Source organism: Primulina tabacum, chromosome 1, assembly GCF_025594145.1.
Source record: "Primulina tabacum isolate GXHZ01 chromosome 1, ASM2559414v2, whole genome shotgun sequence".
NCBI lineage: Eukaryota > Viridiplantae > Streptophyta > Magnoliopsida > Lamiales > Gesneriaceae > Primulina > Primulina tabacum.
The window spans coordinates 1,026,380-1,045,292 of NC_134550.1; the positions used below are offsets into that span (position 1 = coordinate 1,026,380).

Consider the following 18,913-nt stretch of genomic DNA (forward strand, 5'->3'; position numbering starts at 1 on the left):
GTCGATGAATGGTTTAGAAGAAAGAATTTGATTAGAGATATTATTTCGAATACATTTTTTAATCTACCCGTCCAAGCACAATCCAAGCAGCATATTTGTAGTTTATCTTATTTTTATGTTTGCAAACTTAATCTAAAATAAAGATTCTTGAAAAAGACTACCGTAAATTCGTAACTGCGTTTCACAACCCATATCACGGTTTAGAACAGGTTATACTTTAATTTGGGGATAATTTGAAATATAACTTTCATGGGATAACTTTTTAAATTTTTTATTTTCTAACCATTTTAATTTGTAAACTAACCTTCATTTAAAGTTTCTATATGGATTTGGTCAAAATTACCCTTACATGCTCAAACATATTTATTCTAATCTAATTACTCATGTACTCTAATCTAAAATATTGATTTTCCCTGGCATATCTTTTTTTAGTGTCTTCCCTCTTATTCTCTGCCATTATCTCTTTTCCTATATTCTAGATTACTCTCTTTCTTGTGTTTTATTCTATATATCTTTCATAAAAAAAGAAAACAGTCTAATATCATTTGCTTATCCCGAATAACGATGTATAATTTTTGTTATTTGTTTATTTTTGATCATTTATGTTATTTATGTTCATTTGTCTGCAAAATATGTGAAAAAACGAAAAAAAAAAGTAGAAAAATGTGAATTGCTTTCACATTTATTTATTTTTCACATATATTTCCATTGTTTTTATAAATTTCTTCAAAATCACCAAAGAATAAGATAAATTTTGTTTTAGTGTTTTTTTAGAAAAAGAAGTGTATTTGATATTTTTTTCAGAATTATCAAAGAATAATGTATTAGTTTTTTTATTTTAGAAAAAAAAGGTTCATACATGAAATGCATAGATAATTTTTAATTATTGTTAAGTTGGTATTTTGGAACTTACACGTTCATATTTTTCTCTGTTTCAATGACATGTTCCTTTGACATTGGAGCTAATGGGGAAGAACATACATGCTGGAATTTGTTATTTTTTTCCAATTTTTCTAATTCTTGTTAAGTTGGTATTTTGGAACTTATGAATTCTTGTTTTTCATCTGTTTCAAAGACATGTTGTTCTTTGGACATTTGAACTAATGAGAAAGAATACATCAATTAGCATTTGTTATTTTTTGCAATTTTCTCACAGGTTCCATAAGATTAAACTTTAAGTAAATTTTCACAAATAGAAAAACTAAAATAACAAGCAGTCCATTTCTATTTATTGTTTTTCTAATTTCTTTGGTATTTTTGACATCTCTTTATTAAATAAACCAACCAAATACTTCATTGCATCCAATTTTTTTTCTTTATTTCTCAATTTAAAATGAAAACTTGAAAATGAAAATTCATTTTATACGTTTTGTCTGATATATCGTAAACAAAAGAACAAAACATCATTTGTGATTCTAATCCGTTTCTTTTTAAAACATATATGTTGACATTTGTAATTTTTTTCAATTTTGAAACATAAGCATTGGTTTCTTATTTGATTTATGTCAAAATGATTTTCTTATTGGATTTATGTGAAAATAGTAATGAATAAAAAATAACTTAATTAAAAAAATAAAATCATATATGTCTGGTTGGATTTTAAGCGGCAAGAAAAATGTGAAAGTAGTTGAATATAGTCAATTTAACAGCATTTGTTTTACGATGGAATCTGTGATCGATGCCTTTTGTTTAACTAAGTATTGAACATTTACATAGGCCAGTACAAATTAGTTTCAGATCATGGTAATGATGATAATAATAATAGCATAGTAAAATATTGCAACTGAATCCAACTGAATCAGTGGCTAAATACACAAAAGAAACACACACCGATTAGTTCCCTATGTTAGTACTATCGGTAGGCGTTCTCTGTAGATTAACAAGTGCATAATAAGCTCCATTCGCCCCTCTGCTCAGCAACGAAGAGTGTGTCCCCTTTTCCAACACTTTACCCTTGTCCAAAACAGCAATGCTATCACAATTCTGTATGGTGCTTAGCCTGTGTGCCACCACCACACTAGTCCTCCCTACCATAACTCTCTCCAATGCATCTTGCACCACCTTCTCCGACTGTGTGTCCAACGCGCTGGTAGCCTCGTCCAGCAGCAAGATTGCCGGGTTTTTCAGGATGGCGCGTGCTATGGCAATACGTTGCTTCTGGCCGCCGGATAGTTGCAGCCCTCTGTCGCCGCAGAAGGTTTCGTATCCGTCTTTTAGCCCAGCGATGAAGTCGTGGGCGTTTGCGGCCTTCGCTGCCTCGATGACCTCGACCTCGTCGAGGTCTTCGGATGCTCCGTATGTGATGTTTTCCCGTATGGTGCCCCCGAAGAGCGTTGGCTCTTGGCTGACGAGGGCGATGGTATCTCTTAATGACCTTAGGTGGTATGATTTGATGTCTCGGCCATCTATTTTCACGGTACCTTTCAAAGGGTCGTAGAATCTTTCGATCAGGCCTATGATGGTTGATTTTCCACAGCCGCTTTGCCCGACCAACGCTGTTGATTTCCCTGGCTCGATATCAATTGAGAAGCTTTTGAAAATGATTGTGTTAGGTCGTGCAGGGTAGGCGAAATCGACATCTTCTAGCTCAACATGGCCTGTTAGCTTATCAGCCTTGTAACCATCCGGATCTTCAGGTTCAATCAATGAATATCGGTCCAGCACCGCGAAAACTGACCCAACGGCATCAGCGCCTTTCGCGAGATCATTGGTCATTGTTCCAGCATCGGCTATAACACGGCCTGTGCTCACCAAGATCATGAAAGTTTGGAACAATGCTTCTGCGCCAAGGAACCTTTCTGCTAAAAGTTTTCCGCCATACCAAAAATCCAACCCCCAACTGCAAGTCATGAGGCTTTGGGACATCCCGAGCCCGATTCCAGCAAACCATGACTGGCGTAGGCTCTCCTTTTGCGGCCCTTCTTGAGCTTTCTCGAGCATTCGGAGAATTCGAGCCTGGGAGGAAAAGGCTGTCACGGTTCGGAGATTGGAGACGGCTTCTGCTGCCAGCTTGCTACTTTCTTCTTGGGATTTCATGGCCTTTACAGACATGTTTCTGAGCAAGACTCTCTTTAAATAGAAGCAAATTATAAACAAGGGTTGCACCGCGATCATTACTAATGCAAGCTTCCATGCGATGGCAAGTCCCATTGTGCAAGCAATTATCACGGCTGAACAAGTTTGGATCAAAAGAGCCATTCTGTCACCAACTAGAGACCTCACCTACAGATCAAATGGGATACACAAAAGGTTGTAAATTCGGAAAATCAAACTCATATGACGAATTAGCAAGTAAAATAAACATAAAAAAAGCACATCTATTTATCAACTCACCACATTGGCATCTTTGGCTAGTCGAGAGCAAACAGCGCCGGTAGCATTCTCATCTTTATCGAACCACCCGATTTCGAATGTGAGCATCTTTGACAGCATTCTTTCCCTAATCCTCTTGGTCAGATTCTCCCCCATTGCTGCAAAATTATAATGCTGGCAAATATTGATCAAAAGAGAGAAAACAGCAAGCCCCATAAAACTCAAAGCGTATATCTTCGTCTTCTCCTCTATTACGTTATGATCCGGAAGAAAATATACGGATATCATTGATCCCATTTGGAATGCATACAAGGGCTGAATGGCGCCAAACAAGATGGCCCCTATACACCCTAATGTCGCTTGCTTCCACTCTGGCAAATTCATGGCTAGCAATCTTTTAAATGAGGGCGTAGAAAAAACTTGAACAGTAGGAGTGACAAAACCCAAGTCTCCCCTGCGGTTAAGTGCACCAGAATTGGCTGAACTAGACCGGCTGACCATAGTCAGCCTTCGGCTACTCATGCTGTGAACATCAGCGTTGGAGATCGACGCTGATCCAACATGACTTTGATTAGCTTTCACGATATCTTCGGTTCTGTTGGTTTGTTGGAGACGAACGAGTGTAGTGTATACGCCATTGCGATTTCCGATGAGCTCATCGTGTGAACCTATTTCATGGACATATCCATTCTGTACAACAGCGATAAGATCAACATTCCGAATTGTGGAGAGGCGGTGTGCTATTATGATGGTGGTGCGGCCAACTGCGGCCTTGTCGAGTGCCTCTTGGACCACCCTTTCGGATTCGGAGTCGAGAGCACTCGTGGCCTCGTCGAGGAGGAGGATTTTAGGTGCCTTGATGATGGCTCTGGCTATGGCGATTCTCTGTTTCTGCCCTCCGGACATTTGTACTCCTCTCTCGCCAACCTACAATTTCATGTTACAAAATTTCAGCTCTGATAAACAAGGAGCATGAACCCGAGTTTGCTACCAAAAATGATCAAACCGTTTCATCCTTTCTTGATTTCAAATACAAATTATTTGTCCTCACGTGTTACTCTAAAATAGTTAATGGATTACAAAATCGAAAAAAAATAAATTGTTAGATTAAGACCGTAAATTCATATGATCAAAATTGAAAAAGTTATACCAAAAAATGTAAATTTTCTTTTTTATTATTTAAATTCATCGCATGATCTATGATTCTGGCAAAATAACGTATACTTAACCAAAGTGGATGGTTTTCAATTTATGTCCCCTTCAATGTAAACATCAGACATATTTATTAAACGTACAACATTCAAGGAGATAATCACCATAACGTGATCAATATAATATTGGTGGAGGCCTCAATTCTTTCAACTCCTTTTTGGGGAACTATTACCATTATTGCTAAACGGAAAAATTCAGGAAAATCCAAAATTAGTTGGTCTCCAAAATTATTCCAAAAAGACCTACATGTCACTTCGCATGAAAAATTTCCCAATAATGGTGTGTCGTATCATTTCCATCCCTAATTGTGTAACCAATGCCCCACGATTATGATCTTTTCTTTAAAAAAGAAAACAAGACAATATTACCGTTTTCGATAAACATAAAAGTTTTGGCATAGGACTACTTAGTTTATTTTAGGATTAAAAACTCATGATTTTACCGCAATATGCATATTTTTATGTAAAAGATTCCGTGCGAACCTGAGTATCATAACCCTGAGGCAGCTGAGTAATGAAGTTATGAGCATTGGAAGCTTTGGCAGCCTCCGCAACCTCCTCCATTGATGCATCCTCCTTCCCAAAAAGTATGTTTTCTTTAATGGTTGTGGCGAAGAGTGCTGGCTCTTGACTAACCAACCCCATTTGTGACCTTAACCACTTGAGTTGCAACTTGTCGATGGCCACACCATCGACTTGAATTTCGCCACTGAGTGGGTCGTAAAATCTTTGCAACAGCGCGATCACCGTCGACTTCCCTGACCCACTCCCTCCAACCAATGCCATCGCCTTCCCCGCCGGGATTTTCAAGTTAAAGTCTTCGAAGATTTTGCTATCCGGTCTCGAGGGGTAAGCAAACGCAACATCCTTGAATTGGACCTCTCCAGACACGTTTTGTAGCACTTGCCCTTGCATACTATCCGAGTCTATCTTAGGCACTCGCTTGATGACTGCCCTTATTCGCTCCCCTGCAGCACTTGCCTCGGAAAAATATTTGACATTGGATAAACCTGAACCTAATGATCTGTCCATTGAAATGAAAGAAAATTTAGCTTTCATTCACTGAAACAATTACTGCAAATCCAATCCAAAGAACAAGTGTGCTCCATTAGTAAAGAGTGAATCCAGTAAGAGGTAAGTTGGCGACGTAAAAAGATTTAAAAATTTTAAGTATAACTTTTGAAATTACAAGTTCTTTTCCCTCTTTGAAATTCTAGTATCCGTCCTGATTATGTTATGAATACTCACAGGCCCCCGATAGCAATTGCTGCTCCGACTGCGAAAACGGTGCCACCTTGTGCACCGTGGTACATAACCAATCTGCTGCCATAATAAGCCATGAAAGACCAAATAGCAAACACTACACCATTACTCCCGATAGCCAAACCTTTGGTTAAACCTTGCCTGAGTCCCAATCTCACAGTCCCTTGCAAAGCAGCCGAATACGCGGCAATTGTCTTGCTCTCCCCGACGAACGAATAAACCGTTCGCACAGAAGAAATGGCCTGCTCCACTATCACGCCCGCTTTGTTGTACTCGTCCCTGATTTTTCTCGCAATGCTCGTGAGAGCCCTTCCATACATCAAACCTGGTATGACGAGTAATATGATGAACGGGAACCCGACGATTGCTAGTCTCCATAACAGCACGAACGCCACCAGGTAGGAACCAAGGAATGTGGATAGGTTCATCACAAAAACCGGAACCTGTTAGGTGAAATCAAGTTCGTTAAAATTCCTTGAAACAACCACAACGAAACGAGCCTTTAGCGACAAATAAACCTTTTCACTGATAGCATCTTGAATCACTAAACTGTCGCTGGAGACACTTTGGATCACCTCCGCCGTGCTGGTAACGTGCAAATCAAAGTATCCGACATCTTGCCTCATTACAGCCTTTAAATATCTTGTTCTCAATCTGGAAGCTTGTCTCTCCGCTGTTCTTGTCCAACAATATCCCTCTGAAAAAAGGGGAATTAATTAATTATAAATTAAGTCAGATGATTAATTAAGTTGGTGGAATTATACACGAATTCTGATGTCTCCTTTCATGAAATTTAAACACACCTACCGAGAAAACAAGCAACCCATTGCGCGCAACCCATGTAGCAAAGAACCAATGCATTCTGAAATATACATAAAATCAAAGAACGAGACAAAAATTTGTCAGCTTAGCCACATAAATGAACATTTAAGGAAACTAATGCCATTGTATATCAGAAAATAAAAATTTGACGCATATTTTCCATCTCTCAATCCCAGAATACAGTAGAGAATTCGGACAAGTGCTTTTGTATCAATTAACTAAATAACAAGGCGACGATTAAAGCCTATCAAAGACCATAACGCGACGCTAAAATCTTGGTCCACCCGTTAGTAAAAACTATGCACATAATGACAGAACATGCCGGCATATGTAAACTAAGTCAATCTGTCGTGCCACCAAAATACAACAAAACTTGAGATTTCCTTGGCCTGATGGATTGTCAAAGTGATGCAATAACATGAGAATATACACTAAAAACCGATCAACAAACAGGAGATAGAAATCCCTTTTCCCACCAAGTCTTCTACAACCACTTGATTTGAGATTAACAACAAAAACTATGATCAAGAATTCCAGTCAAAAACAGTGGCCAAGAACCCAAAACAGAGAGAGAAGATACAATTTCTCCGTAACAAACTGGTGGGGGCAGCAGCACAAGCCAGCCAGGTTAATTACATCACTTGTGGAAGTTATAAAATTTTCGGGCCACAAAATACATTAATTTCACTGTTACGAATTTTTTTTACGGCACTGGACGGGTCGGGGTGGCAACCAAACCTTGTTGATGCTGTGAGTAAAATCACCATTGGAGAGTGAATCCGCAGAGTTACCAAAACTGTTCATAAGTTTACTGGTGACTAAAAGCATCACAGGCATGGAGACTCCATCGCCGAAAGCACCCAACAACCCGAAACTCATCAGAACCATATCCCAAGAATCAGCATGCATGAAAATCGAACGAAAAGAAATGCTTTCATTTCTCTTCTTCGTGTTCTTCTGAGTCGTTTGTTTATCAATATTAGATTCCCCCATTTCTCTTTTTTTCTTTCTTTTATTTACTACCGAAGAATTGCATGCAGCAGAAATCTATGTACTGCTGCACCCACCAAGAATTGCAGCAGGAATGGAGATGATCGGTTTGTATTATATAAATATTCTAGTCTTTCTAAAAAGATTATTTTTTAAAAAAAAATAGTCTCATATGTTAAATATTTCACTACCTTTATCTAATTTAATAATCTTTAAATACTCTCCTGACATGATTTAGAATAATTAAATTATATATATAAGATTTTTGGTCATCCACAAGCAAGAAGTTATTTATTTTTATATTTATTTATCAAAAAGTTCAATATACAATATGTTAAAAATAGAAATATGCATAAAAAAATTGTTTTAATATGGTTTTTGAAGGTCTCTTCAACATAATCGATTGATACAGTTTTAAATGTTGTTTTGACGGATATACATTTAAGAATTATTTAAACGAATTTTCACATTTTTTTTACGAAAGATAAAAGATTTTTTCCAATCATTAGAAAATATATTTTTAACATTTAAAAATATAGTACTAAAATATAACTTTTCGATTTTGTAACATAGTATAATCTATATTTTAGTTTTAATTTTTTTAAAATTCATAATTTTATCATTTATATTTTAAACTTTCTTAACAGTTATAAAAATTGTAATTTTATGATAATTACGAAATCCATTCTATATTTTCGATGAGCTGATTTTTTAAAATGTGATTTTATTTTTTAGGTCTAATATATTTAATTCAATGATAGTTCAAAATAAAAAAATTTCTTCGGTATTTAAATTTATTAATATCGATATATCAACTTTAATATTAGAGTAACAATTCATCATTTAATTTAGATGCTTAAAAATAAATTTGAGTATTATTAATTTGTTATGAATAATGTGATTTTTTATTTAGTTTGAAATACATTAATTTATATTAATAATATTTTAATAAAATTATAAAACTTTAATATGAATTAGTGTATAATTATACAATTATAGTTTTTCGATTTAATATAAACTATAATTTTTTAATTATATTTTCATTAATGTAAAATTATATATAAAAAAGGTAAAATACTTTATTAACATATTTGGAATTAAAGGATATGTTTGGAATTTAAAATATTCAAAAGGCTAATTTGATTAGTTAACTTAAATCAAGGACAAAATTGATTAAGGTAATACAGGGGAGTGGGGAATCATGTGACTTGGTTTCATGAGCTATTATAATGGGTGTGATTGTAAGACCTGAAAGGGGTAGGCTCATGAGCTTTTCAACATGCATATTCTTTTCATTTGTATCTCGTTTATTGTCAAAGTGATAGCTAAATTTGCTGGATCGTTTACTTGGATAGATGTTATGGTAAAACATTGTGTCTATTAATAATCACAAAAACTATCGTGAAACAATCTCAAGAGTCAATTTTATGATACGATCTTCTATTTGGATCACCAAATGAGTATTACTTTTTATTGTAAATATAACATGGTTGACATGTCTCACGAATAAATATCTGTGAAATCGTCTTACTAAAGACATACTCATCAATAATAATGAATAAATTTCGTGTGAGATGATCTCATGACTTTATATATGTGATACGGTTTCACGACTCTATATCAGTGAGACAGATCGAGTCAAACCATATTTAGATTGAGAAGTAACACCTTTGGAATAAAAAATATTACTTTTCATTAGTCGGATCGAGTAGGAGCCATGTCTCATCAAATAGACCAGTGATACGGTCTTGCAAGAGTTTTTTTTGCAATAATAATATATTTAGTTTGATAGATTAAACTCGAGATAAAGTGGAAATTACGATTTAACATTTTTAATAATTAATGAATGTAAATAAAAGTTAATTGCTAAGGATGATACTGTAATTGTTTATTCACTACTAACTATTGTAAATGAGGGTGTTGTTGAAAGTGCGGTCAACAACAACGGTTTAAAACTGTTATCTTTTCTATCATTTGCGACGGATTAGTAATTAGCGACGAATTTTACTGTCGCTGAAATTGGCGACAGAAATCATATAAAACGTCTCTAATTAGCAACGTCGCTAAAATTAGCGACAGGTTTTTCTAGAGTTCGTCGCTACTTTTAGCGACGGTTAAACATGATGTCTGTCGCTAATTTTTTCAGTAAAATAAAAAAAATTACTTTTGATAATTTAATAAATCTAAAAAAAACTTACAATCAGAATATATTAACAATATTAATGATCTTAACTAATAATTAAAAATTTACCAAAAATTGAAACGAAAAAATTTACCAAAAACTGAAACGAAAAAATTTACCCTAAATCAAGACTAAAATAGTATAAGAGAGAAAAATTTTAAGTGTTGTGAAGTGGTGTGGAAGAAAATGGATTGAAAACGTGGATATTTATAGACAATTTGTGACGGTTTTTTATTAAACCGACGCTAATTTAAAAATTGCGACGGTTTTGCCAAAAGATAGCGAAGGTTTAGGCAAAACCGTCCCTAATTTAAAAATTGCGATGGTTTTCAGCAAAACTGTCGCTATGTTGAGTGCGATAATTGTTCCTGCTTGGTAGAGTGATCGAGCCGTGGTGCTTGAGCTGTTGTGCGGTTTAAAAGATTTGAGTTTCATCATTACCACCAGCTATATAGCTTTTGATAAAGCGGCAAGCATTCGGTCATACCAGCTATAGCTTTTGGAAAAGCGGCAAGCGCTCGGTCATACAATTGGTATCAGAGCCAAGATCACGGGTTCGATTCACATTGATTGCAAGGAGTGCAATTATTGGGAGAGAGATTGTTGGGTGCAATAATTGTCCCTGCTTGGTAGAGTAATTGAATCGTTGTGTTTGAGCTGCTGTGCGGTTTAAAAGATTTGAGTTTCATCATTACCACCAGCTATATAGCTTTTGATAAAGCGGCAAGCATTCGGTCATACAAGCTATATAATCGTCGCTAAATATAACAAAATCGTTGTTGTTTGTCCAAAAAACACGCCAATCGACAATTGTCCAAAAAAAACGCGCTAATAGACAACGGATGAAATAACATTTCTAGTATAATTAGAAGAATTCAGATCCACACTTTTCGCTACATACCTGACGCGAATGGAATAACATTTCTAGTTTCTAGCTAGTTGTATGTATTTTGATTATGGTGTATTATATTATCATCTCGTGAGGATGTCCAGAATATTTGGATCTTGAATTTTTACCGATTTTAATGAAATTAATATTTCGTTAAAATAAACTAATGTACAGACCAAATGTGAACATTTTACTTAATTTCCAGGTTCTGACATATAATAAAACAACAATTATTTTCCTGAACGGTTCGACTTTTGAAGTAAATCATTTTATTTCTCAAAAAAATTCATGCGCATTATTTAAATATATATATTCATCTTTTAATTTATAAAATTTTCAATTTTATCATATTACTAATCTATTTATGGCAAATTGTATTTTTCTTTCAATTCTAATCATCTTTCATGGTGTGGCATTAGACATTATCAATATAAAAAAAAATTAAAATTTAAAAATATATATATATATATATATACAAATTATTAAATTAAAACTATGAATAGATCGATATAGAAAAAAAAAAACTCGCAAATACAAGGCAAAATAATGCCCGACCTATTTTTTGGAATCTGATATGCACTGAATTACAAATAATTAAAAATAAATGTTGTCAGAATATTATATAAAAATTTCTTTCGTGTGTTCCCGGGAGGTATTCGAATATATTATATAAAAATTAAAAACACAGGCATTTGTTGCAACTTCTCGTTCAATCGTGAATTTTTGGTGGCATTGGGAACCAGAATGCAAAATCAGTGCATGTGCCTTTTTCATAAATATTTACTTTTAAAAAATATATAATTTATTTCCTTCATAATTTTTATAAAATATTTTTTTTCCTTAATTATGAAAGCATAAAATCAATAATTGGCAGTTAAATCTCATTGTGCTCACTAGTAAAAAAACATTATTGTTATAATTAAACCAAAATATGGTTAGAAGTAAACAAGGTAAAAATTAATTTTTATTTTAAAAAATAGTAAATAAAATTTAATTATCTTTTATTCCACAAGTACCATTTCTCGTCTAACATATGTTATATCTGGTGTTAACAATAAAATTCAAATATTTCTAAATTGTACAACATTCTTTAGAACTACATTTCGATTATTCTACTCAACATTGACAATTATTGTACTCCAACAATCTCCTTCCAAATAATTGCACTTATTACAATAAATGAGAATCAAACGCGTTCCCTTAGCTTTTCACACCAATGTTAAGATGAAACATTTATCACTTTACCAAAAATAAAATATAGTTGGTGCTAACAGCGCAACTTAAATCTTTATAAACTGTACAACAGCCTCAAGCGTCACATTTCGATTGTTCTATCTAGCAAGAGACAATTATTGCACTAAATGATTTTATAAATAAAAATATAAACCCGTTTAAGCATTTTTTACATCCAAAATCGAAACCAAATCAATTTAAACAATATGTTTTTAAAAAATGAACTTTCGAAATAAACGAACCAAATTTCTAATTTATTAGGTTAGGTCGGTTTGTCAAGATAAACCGAAATTTTGTTCACAATAAAAGTCACATGGGGCCGGCTTTATTGATTTGATTTTGTATTTGATAAAATCTAGGAAAATTCCGAACTTTGGTTACAGTTTTTTTGCTACTAACTCAATCTAATTCAACCGTACTATTGTTAATTATTAATTTAATTTGTCTCGTCAAGAATTTTGACGTCATTAATTATGTACTTGAGTTGATTTAATTAATCGATTTTATCATTGAAACTGAGACATCCCTTCACGTGTTAATTTGTCCCCCCACCACTTATTTCCTTTCACTTTACTCGAATCCCACTTTCAAATGCCATTTACATATCGTCAAAAGGTACCTAAAATCGCCATTATTTTTTAAGAGCATGCTCGAATTTGTTTGCCAAAATATATCACCAAAAAATAATAAAGTTTATAATATGTGAATTAATGAATGAAAAACTTGGTTTATAACCTGGAAATTTAATTATTTGAATATCCAGATTCTTTTTCCATCTGAATTAGACGATTTTTGTAAAGGACTTCTAACTTATAACCATAAGAAAGTCGAAGAGTTGGAGGGGTGAGGATACTGTTATTTGAGATTAGGGAACTATTCTTTCCTCCCCACCACTCGTACCATATACATTGGATGAATTTGGGAAACACGAAAGTTGTTTCAAGGAAAAAATAGAAAAAATCGCTCCCATTTGATTTTCGCCGAGTTTTGAAATTGTTTGTTGCAATAATTATCTTCTTTAATGAGATATTGGTCACAATATGCATGTAGTTTTACTTGTTGCATCACTGTTTTTACTAAGAGAATGATTGAATCATAACATTAAACTGTTATTACAGATAAAATAACCGAGTTCAATCGATACCACTATAAATAACTTTTCTTAGGACTGATATGCTCGATTTCATACTTGTTTTTTGACGAATTCATATGCAAGGACTGATTGGATATGTAGGACCGAGTTCTTACAGATTTACCAAAAACTATAGCTAGTAGTAATGGTGCAACTCAAATCTTTTAAACCGCACAGCGATTCCAACACCACGGTTCGATCGTTCTACCAAGCAGAGACAATTATTGCACCCAACAGAATACTTGATATGTGCCCTGTGATCCAAAGTGTAACCTAATTATTTTGAAAACTAGATTTGTCAACTGCATTGCTTACTCGGATCTTTCCCTCGATGTTATTGTACCATGCATACAGAATTAAGACGATCTAACAATTTTTTTGCACATAGAGTCAAGTTATTGCTAATTAAGCACATAGTTGATGAAAAAGAAATAAATCAATTAAGAATGTGAAACCAAGAAAGATTTAAAATAAGTCTCTAAAAATAGGTAACCTGTACTAGTATATTATCCTACACTTTTTCTCGTGACTAGTGGAGATATTCTCATTTTTGGATGTGAAGCTTTTTTTTTTTTTTATAAGGCCAAAATATAATAAGACTGAGTCAGATCAAATTCATTAATTAAAATTTACTTATATTGTTTGTTTATTTATTTTTTTTTATAAAAAAATGAAAAGATCATATATTTTTTTGAAAATTTTTGATTAAAAATACTGTTTTTAAAATTCTTTCTCTAGAAATATATGTGGACAAGTGCCAGTATGGACGGAAATTGAATGTCACAGTCCCATCATTCCCATACAGAAAAACTTTGATCCGCAACTGTGGATTCGATAGAGTAATAAGTTTCTTTAGTGGCCATTGTCGGGGTTTTCATGGTAAAATTGAATGGCATTTATAAATCAGACGCTCAATGGACTTCAGATCGGAAGAAGGCCAATTTGAATTTTTTTTTTGTCACGTTCAATTTTTAATTTAAATTCGGAAAATGAAAATAATATGAAGTATATATCAGCTTGATAAATTATTAAAAAAATTCACGCACATAGTGTTTTAATCGTGAAAGGTGAGACATCAATTTCAGAAAATTGTTTTAATTTTATTTGAGTGGGTACTGAATATATTTAATTTTTACAACAAGATTATATTTCAAAAAAAATAATAAATAAAATTTAGGGAAACTAATTTTTTTTTTCTCTAGTAAGTTGTCTCGTTTTCATTTTGATCCACTAAATATTCAACAATTTTTGTTTTTGTGTAGAAAGTTTGCTTTTATGTGGCATTTAGTTATAATTTGCGGGAATAAGTGGTGTGTGGCATAATTCTTCCAACGTTGATTTTAATGCTTTTTTTTTCCCTAACTTCTGTTAAATGATTTAATGTTACTGTTGTTTTGTCAAAATGATTTCTAATGTTGGTTAGACACCAAACAGCACGCCTTCGAATAATTTTCAGTTATAATTGCACATTTCAAAAATTGTTCTTTAATTTCGTTAAGCATTTGTGTGTATCTAATCACATCTACACTACCTGGAAACTTCACCAGAGTGACAAGTTTCTTTAAAAGAATTCAATAATACAAAAAATTTAAAGGAATATATATATATATATATATATATATGCAGAAGACATGCTTGATCAGCCGAGAAGACTTTTGTTGGATTCGAACTTGAGATTTTAGCCCTCAAATTTCTCGCACTCAATCAATTCAGCATTAACTCCTCAAAAGCAAGAATATTGTTTCGTCGATCGGAATTATAATCGATAAACTTTTTCCTATCTGATTAGGATTGTTTATATGTTCCCCGGACCATTTCCCTCCACGTTTCAAATAAATGTACAGTATCAGATATCCCTACCAACAATGTAAAGATTTTTTGGCATGTATTTATTCTTAGTGTTCATCATTTTCCTTTCAAAGTGCTCACTCTCCTTTGTTTTAAAGCCACTTACATATTAATCACGCTTGTTGGAAGTCGAATAGCGTGATTGAACTTCGTTTCTATGATCAATAATACATGAATACAATCAAAAAAAATGCATATATAACTTTTAGTTGTATATGTTTTCTGTGCAGGACAAAACAGGCGAGTAGTTGAAAACTACGTATCATTCATATTGGAATGTATCCAGTTTCGGTGGCCATGGAAAGGGACTCGACTTCCTCTCGCCCGCATTGTTATTCCATTTTCAAATAGTAAATCATTCATCATTTTACTTGAATGATTCGACTCCTTTTTATAATGCCAGATATGTAGAATAAATTAATTTTAGTAGATTCTTTCAGCAACGATCGATTTTAATTTAAACATTTATATGAATTAAATATCGATGTTGGGCTAGGTGTTCTTATCTTAGAGCGCTTTTCTGGAGTGATTTGACGTGCATTGAAAATAAATATATTTCAATAATTTAATTTAATTTTTTACAACCGTTTATCATTTAATTTAAAAATTTTAAACTTATAATTAATAATAACAATACGACTCAAATATTTTAAACTGTACAACAATCTAAATATGACGTTTTTATTACTACAGTGTTACTATTGCTCCTGTAACACATGTTATTTATAAAATATAAAATAATTGTTAATTAAAAGTTATTATAGAATGTTGGTTGGTTGGTTCCAACCATCCGATTCCGGATTTGACACTTGACACTGCAGTAAGCATTAAACACGAGGGGTATCAATGTAATATTAATATTAAAATTATGAAGGAAAAAAAAATTTATTCTATGTATTTATCTCTTTGCAATATTAATTTATGAAAATGTCAAATTTCAGTTTAATACGCTATATAAGCATGTTAATGAACTAGATCGTATTGGTTCTGAACCGAATTAAACCGGTTTTGGATTGCCGAGTGATGAAACGAACCAGTCCTTTATAATATCATATTTACCTTTTTCGGATTTATGGGATTGAGAGTGTAACTCAATCAAAAACCGAAATCGAATTAAAATCGATTGAAATCGGATTGAGATTAAATAGGAATCAATTTTTTTCTTAAAAAAACCATGAACTATTTAAAGAAATTATATATATCTGAATTGAAATAATCACGTAGAGACCTTTGTGGCACCATTGAGGGAATGCCAATGGACCAATTTATAATTTATACATTAATTATATATGTGTGTGTAGTGTACATACTATTTAATATAATTAGGGATGACAATAGGTCGAGTTCGGGTAGGATTTTATGCCTCTGTCACCATCTTCATTATTTTATCCACCCCCGTACACATACTCATTCTTATTATCCATTCCCATCGGATATTCAACTTTCATCATCATCTACATATCAGTTATATTACTGATATTCATAACCTAACTAAATATCAAATTACTTTTTATAATTGTATTTTTTCAAATTTGAATTAGTTCGCTAAAATTATGTTTATTTATCAAATTCTTTAGAGAACAATAAGAAAAATATTAAATAAATAAAAAAAAACTAGCAAACTAAACATCATATAACAAATAACAAAATATTATAAATAATTTATTCCAATACCATTATCCTATAAAAATAATATTAATTTTATATTAATAATTTTATTCATTCTATCCAACTACCATCATTCCCAAAAAACAAATTAGAATTACTAGCAAACTAAACATCTATTGTTTTGATATGTATAATCGGGATTCGGGTCGGTTATGAGTAGGATGTTACCACATCCGCTTTCCAAAAATCGACATACCCAATTATTCATTTATTTGATCGGGTAAAAATCACTTTCATACCCTCTTTCATTCGAGTTGGATAGAAGATTTTCTGTCTTGTTAGGAGGAAACTGTCATCCTTAAATATAATTGTATAAAATAAGTCTTGGAGCAGTTATGATATCAGATTAAAATGGTTCCGACATGGTGCTGATGTAACATAAATGCGGTACTAACGTGTGTAAAAAATTAAAATTGCCAAAAAAATTGAAGACATACAACTAAGATCAGAATTTGAGAATGTGAAAGACCAGATTCGCAAAAGAAAACATACTTAACAAAAAGTACAGTTTGTTGGGATGCAACCAAAGTCCCACATTGAAAGATCTAGAGAAAGATCATGGGTTTATAAAGATGGAATGATATCTCCATTGGTATGAGGCCTTTTGGGTGGTTCCAGAAGCAAAACCATGAGGGTTAAAATCTAAATTGGACAATATCATACCAGTATGGAGATATCCAGATTTCATTGGTCGTAACAGTTTTCACTTGTCAAAAAATGAATCTAATGTTACCGTCTGCCTGTGATAAAGTATGAAGTCCCCCACACCGAAAAGTTACGAATCTAGAGTATGAAAGTTAGGCCCATTCCATTGTATTCATTGGCCCATGGACCGTTGTTAACATTTTCCACTGCAGTTAAATATATAATATATTCAAATTTATATAACTAATTCTCTCTAAAAAGTTGATTTTAAAATGTTAGTATATATTTTAAAATAATTTTATTTACAATTCACCTAATTAGCAAACCACAAAACAAATTTTAAATAACTTCAAGATTCCAATTTTTTTTTTTTGAGACGAGACGACTGAATTATCAAATGATACAAGTCTAAACTCAAATGGGGAATGAAAATTACTGAAAAATGTATTTGAATGACCAATCTACATCTTCCGGAAAGATATATAATAAATCAATTGAATTTGTTTTTACCATATAAATCAAACCACAGTACTATAAAATCGAACGACGACCATAATAAAATGATTTGATTATCGAATAAGACATTTTTAAATTGTAAAACCAAACCAATCGTTACCCATCCTATGTGTACCAAATCTATTTTCAGTCTCTATTTCACGTTCTCAGCAATTATTTACTATGCGAACTTTTGCAACCATTTTTTTATTATTCTTTTACACATTATCATACATTATTATTATTTTTATTGTAAAAAATAGGAGATATGTGAAAATGTCTTCAAAAGAAAAGATAAAATCGGTCGTCTATTTGTTTTATATAAATTGATTAGTTCAATTTTTTCAAGTTTATTTTCCGGAATAAATTGATAAAATTTTCACTTTTACATATTATTATTTAGAAATGTGTTCATTTCATTATTTAAAAAATTAAGCTATAAAATTAATAATGCATTTTTTGTTGGATATGATCAGTGCATTTTAGTTTATACTACATTGAGTTTATTTTTTGAAAAATAGTTTTAATTATAATATTAGATATTATAGATTCGATATATACAATTTTGTATTGCATCATGATAAAAATTTTATGGCAACATGTAACTGAATCTTTGGTCATTGTTATTTTTTAAAAAACTCATGTCATTGAAGCACGTAAAAATTACTAGGTTCTTCCATCAATATGGTACAAGGAATCAAAATACATAAAAAAGATCGGTTAGTTCGAGTGTTAACGAACTCATTGCTGAGAGATTTATGTATACATGAGCAGAATTCAATCGGCCTGATGTTGTTTTGGATGGACACATGAACTCTTAGAATCAGAAACCAAATGCTGCCTGAACATGGCAATAAAGTTCTCAACTCTCTGGTTCAATTCCTCCTTGCTGAACTCGAACTGAGCTTCTTCTAGCACTTTCCCATCTTCATCACATTTGATATTTGTTTCGTTTTTTTCCACACACTGTAAGCGAGCTATAATGTTAGCCGAAACGTGAGGCTGCCATGGTTGCATTTTCTTCTTCTTATCGAGTTCCGGATCTGCATTTCCATATTGTGTATCAGTACTGTGGTTCGAATTCGAAGTCTGGGATTTGGAAGTTGAGAGAATGGCCAAGAGCAAGAGGTTCAACAAGAGGAACGCCCACACTCGCCAATGTGCGAAGAGGGACACAACAGTGGCACGTTCAATGCAGGCCATTAGCGCAGCTGTTCCGGCTG

At 32.8% G+C, this 18,913-nt stretch overlaps 1 protein-coding gene across 1 annotated transcript; it reads right to left on the reverse strand.

The window, feature by feature from the left end:
* Window positions 1-1,713: 1,713 nt before the first annotated feature.
* On the reverse strand, window positions 1,714-7,691 carry LOC142544801 (ABC transporter B family member 15-like). Its single transcript, XM_075651867.1, has 7 exons — window positions 7,347-7,691; window positions 6,594-6,648; window positions 6,305-6,483; window positions 5,772-6,229; window positions 5,007-5,547; window positions 3,334-4,239; window positions 1,714-3,222 (listed from the first exon to the last, which is right to left on the reverse strand). Exons 1-7 carry the CDS (start codon window positions 7,599-7,601, stop codon window positions 1,834-1,836), a joined length of 3,783 nt encoding a protein of 1,260 aa, XP_075507982.1. The 5' UTR covers window positions 7,602-7,691; the 3' UTR covers window positions 1,714-1,833.
* Between the last annotated feature and the right edge of the window lie 11,222 nt (window positions 7,692-18,913).

Excerpts from the sequence above, each read along its gene's own strand:
- LOC142544801 (XM_075651867.1), bottom strand. The coding sequence starts at position 7,601 with ATGGGGGAATCTAATATTGATAAACAAACGACTCAGAAGAACACGAAG. Across the intron at positions 6,649-7,346 it reads TTACTCACAGCATCAACAAG|AATGCATTGGTTCTTTGCTA; the intron begins GTTTGGTTGCCA and ends TGTATATTTCAG. Across the intron at positions 5,548-5,771 it reads GCAATTGCTATCGGGGGCCT|ATCATTAGGTTCAGGTTTAT; the intron begins GTGAGTATTCAT and ends TTCAATGGACAG.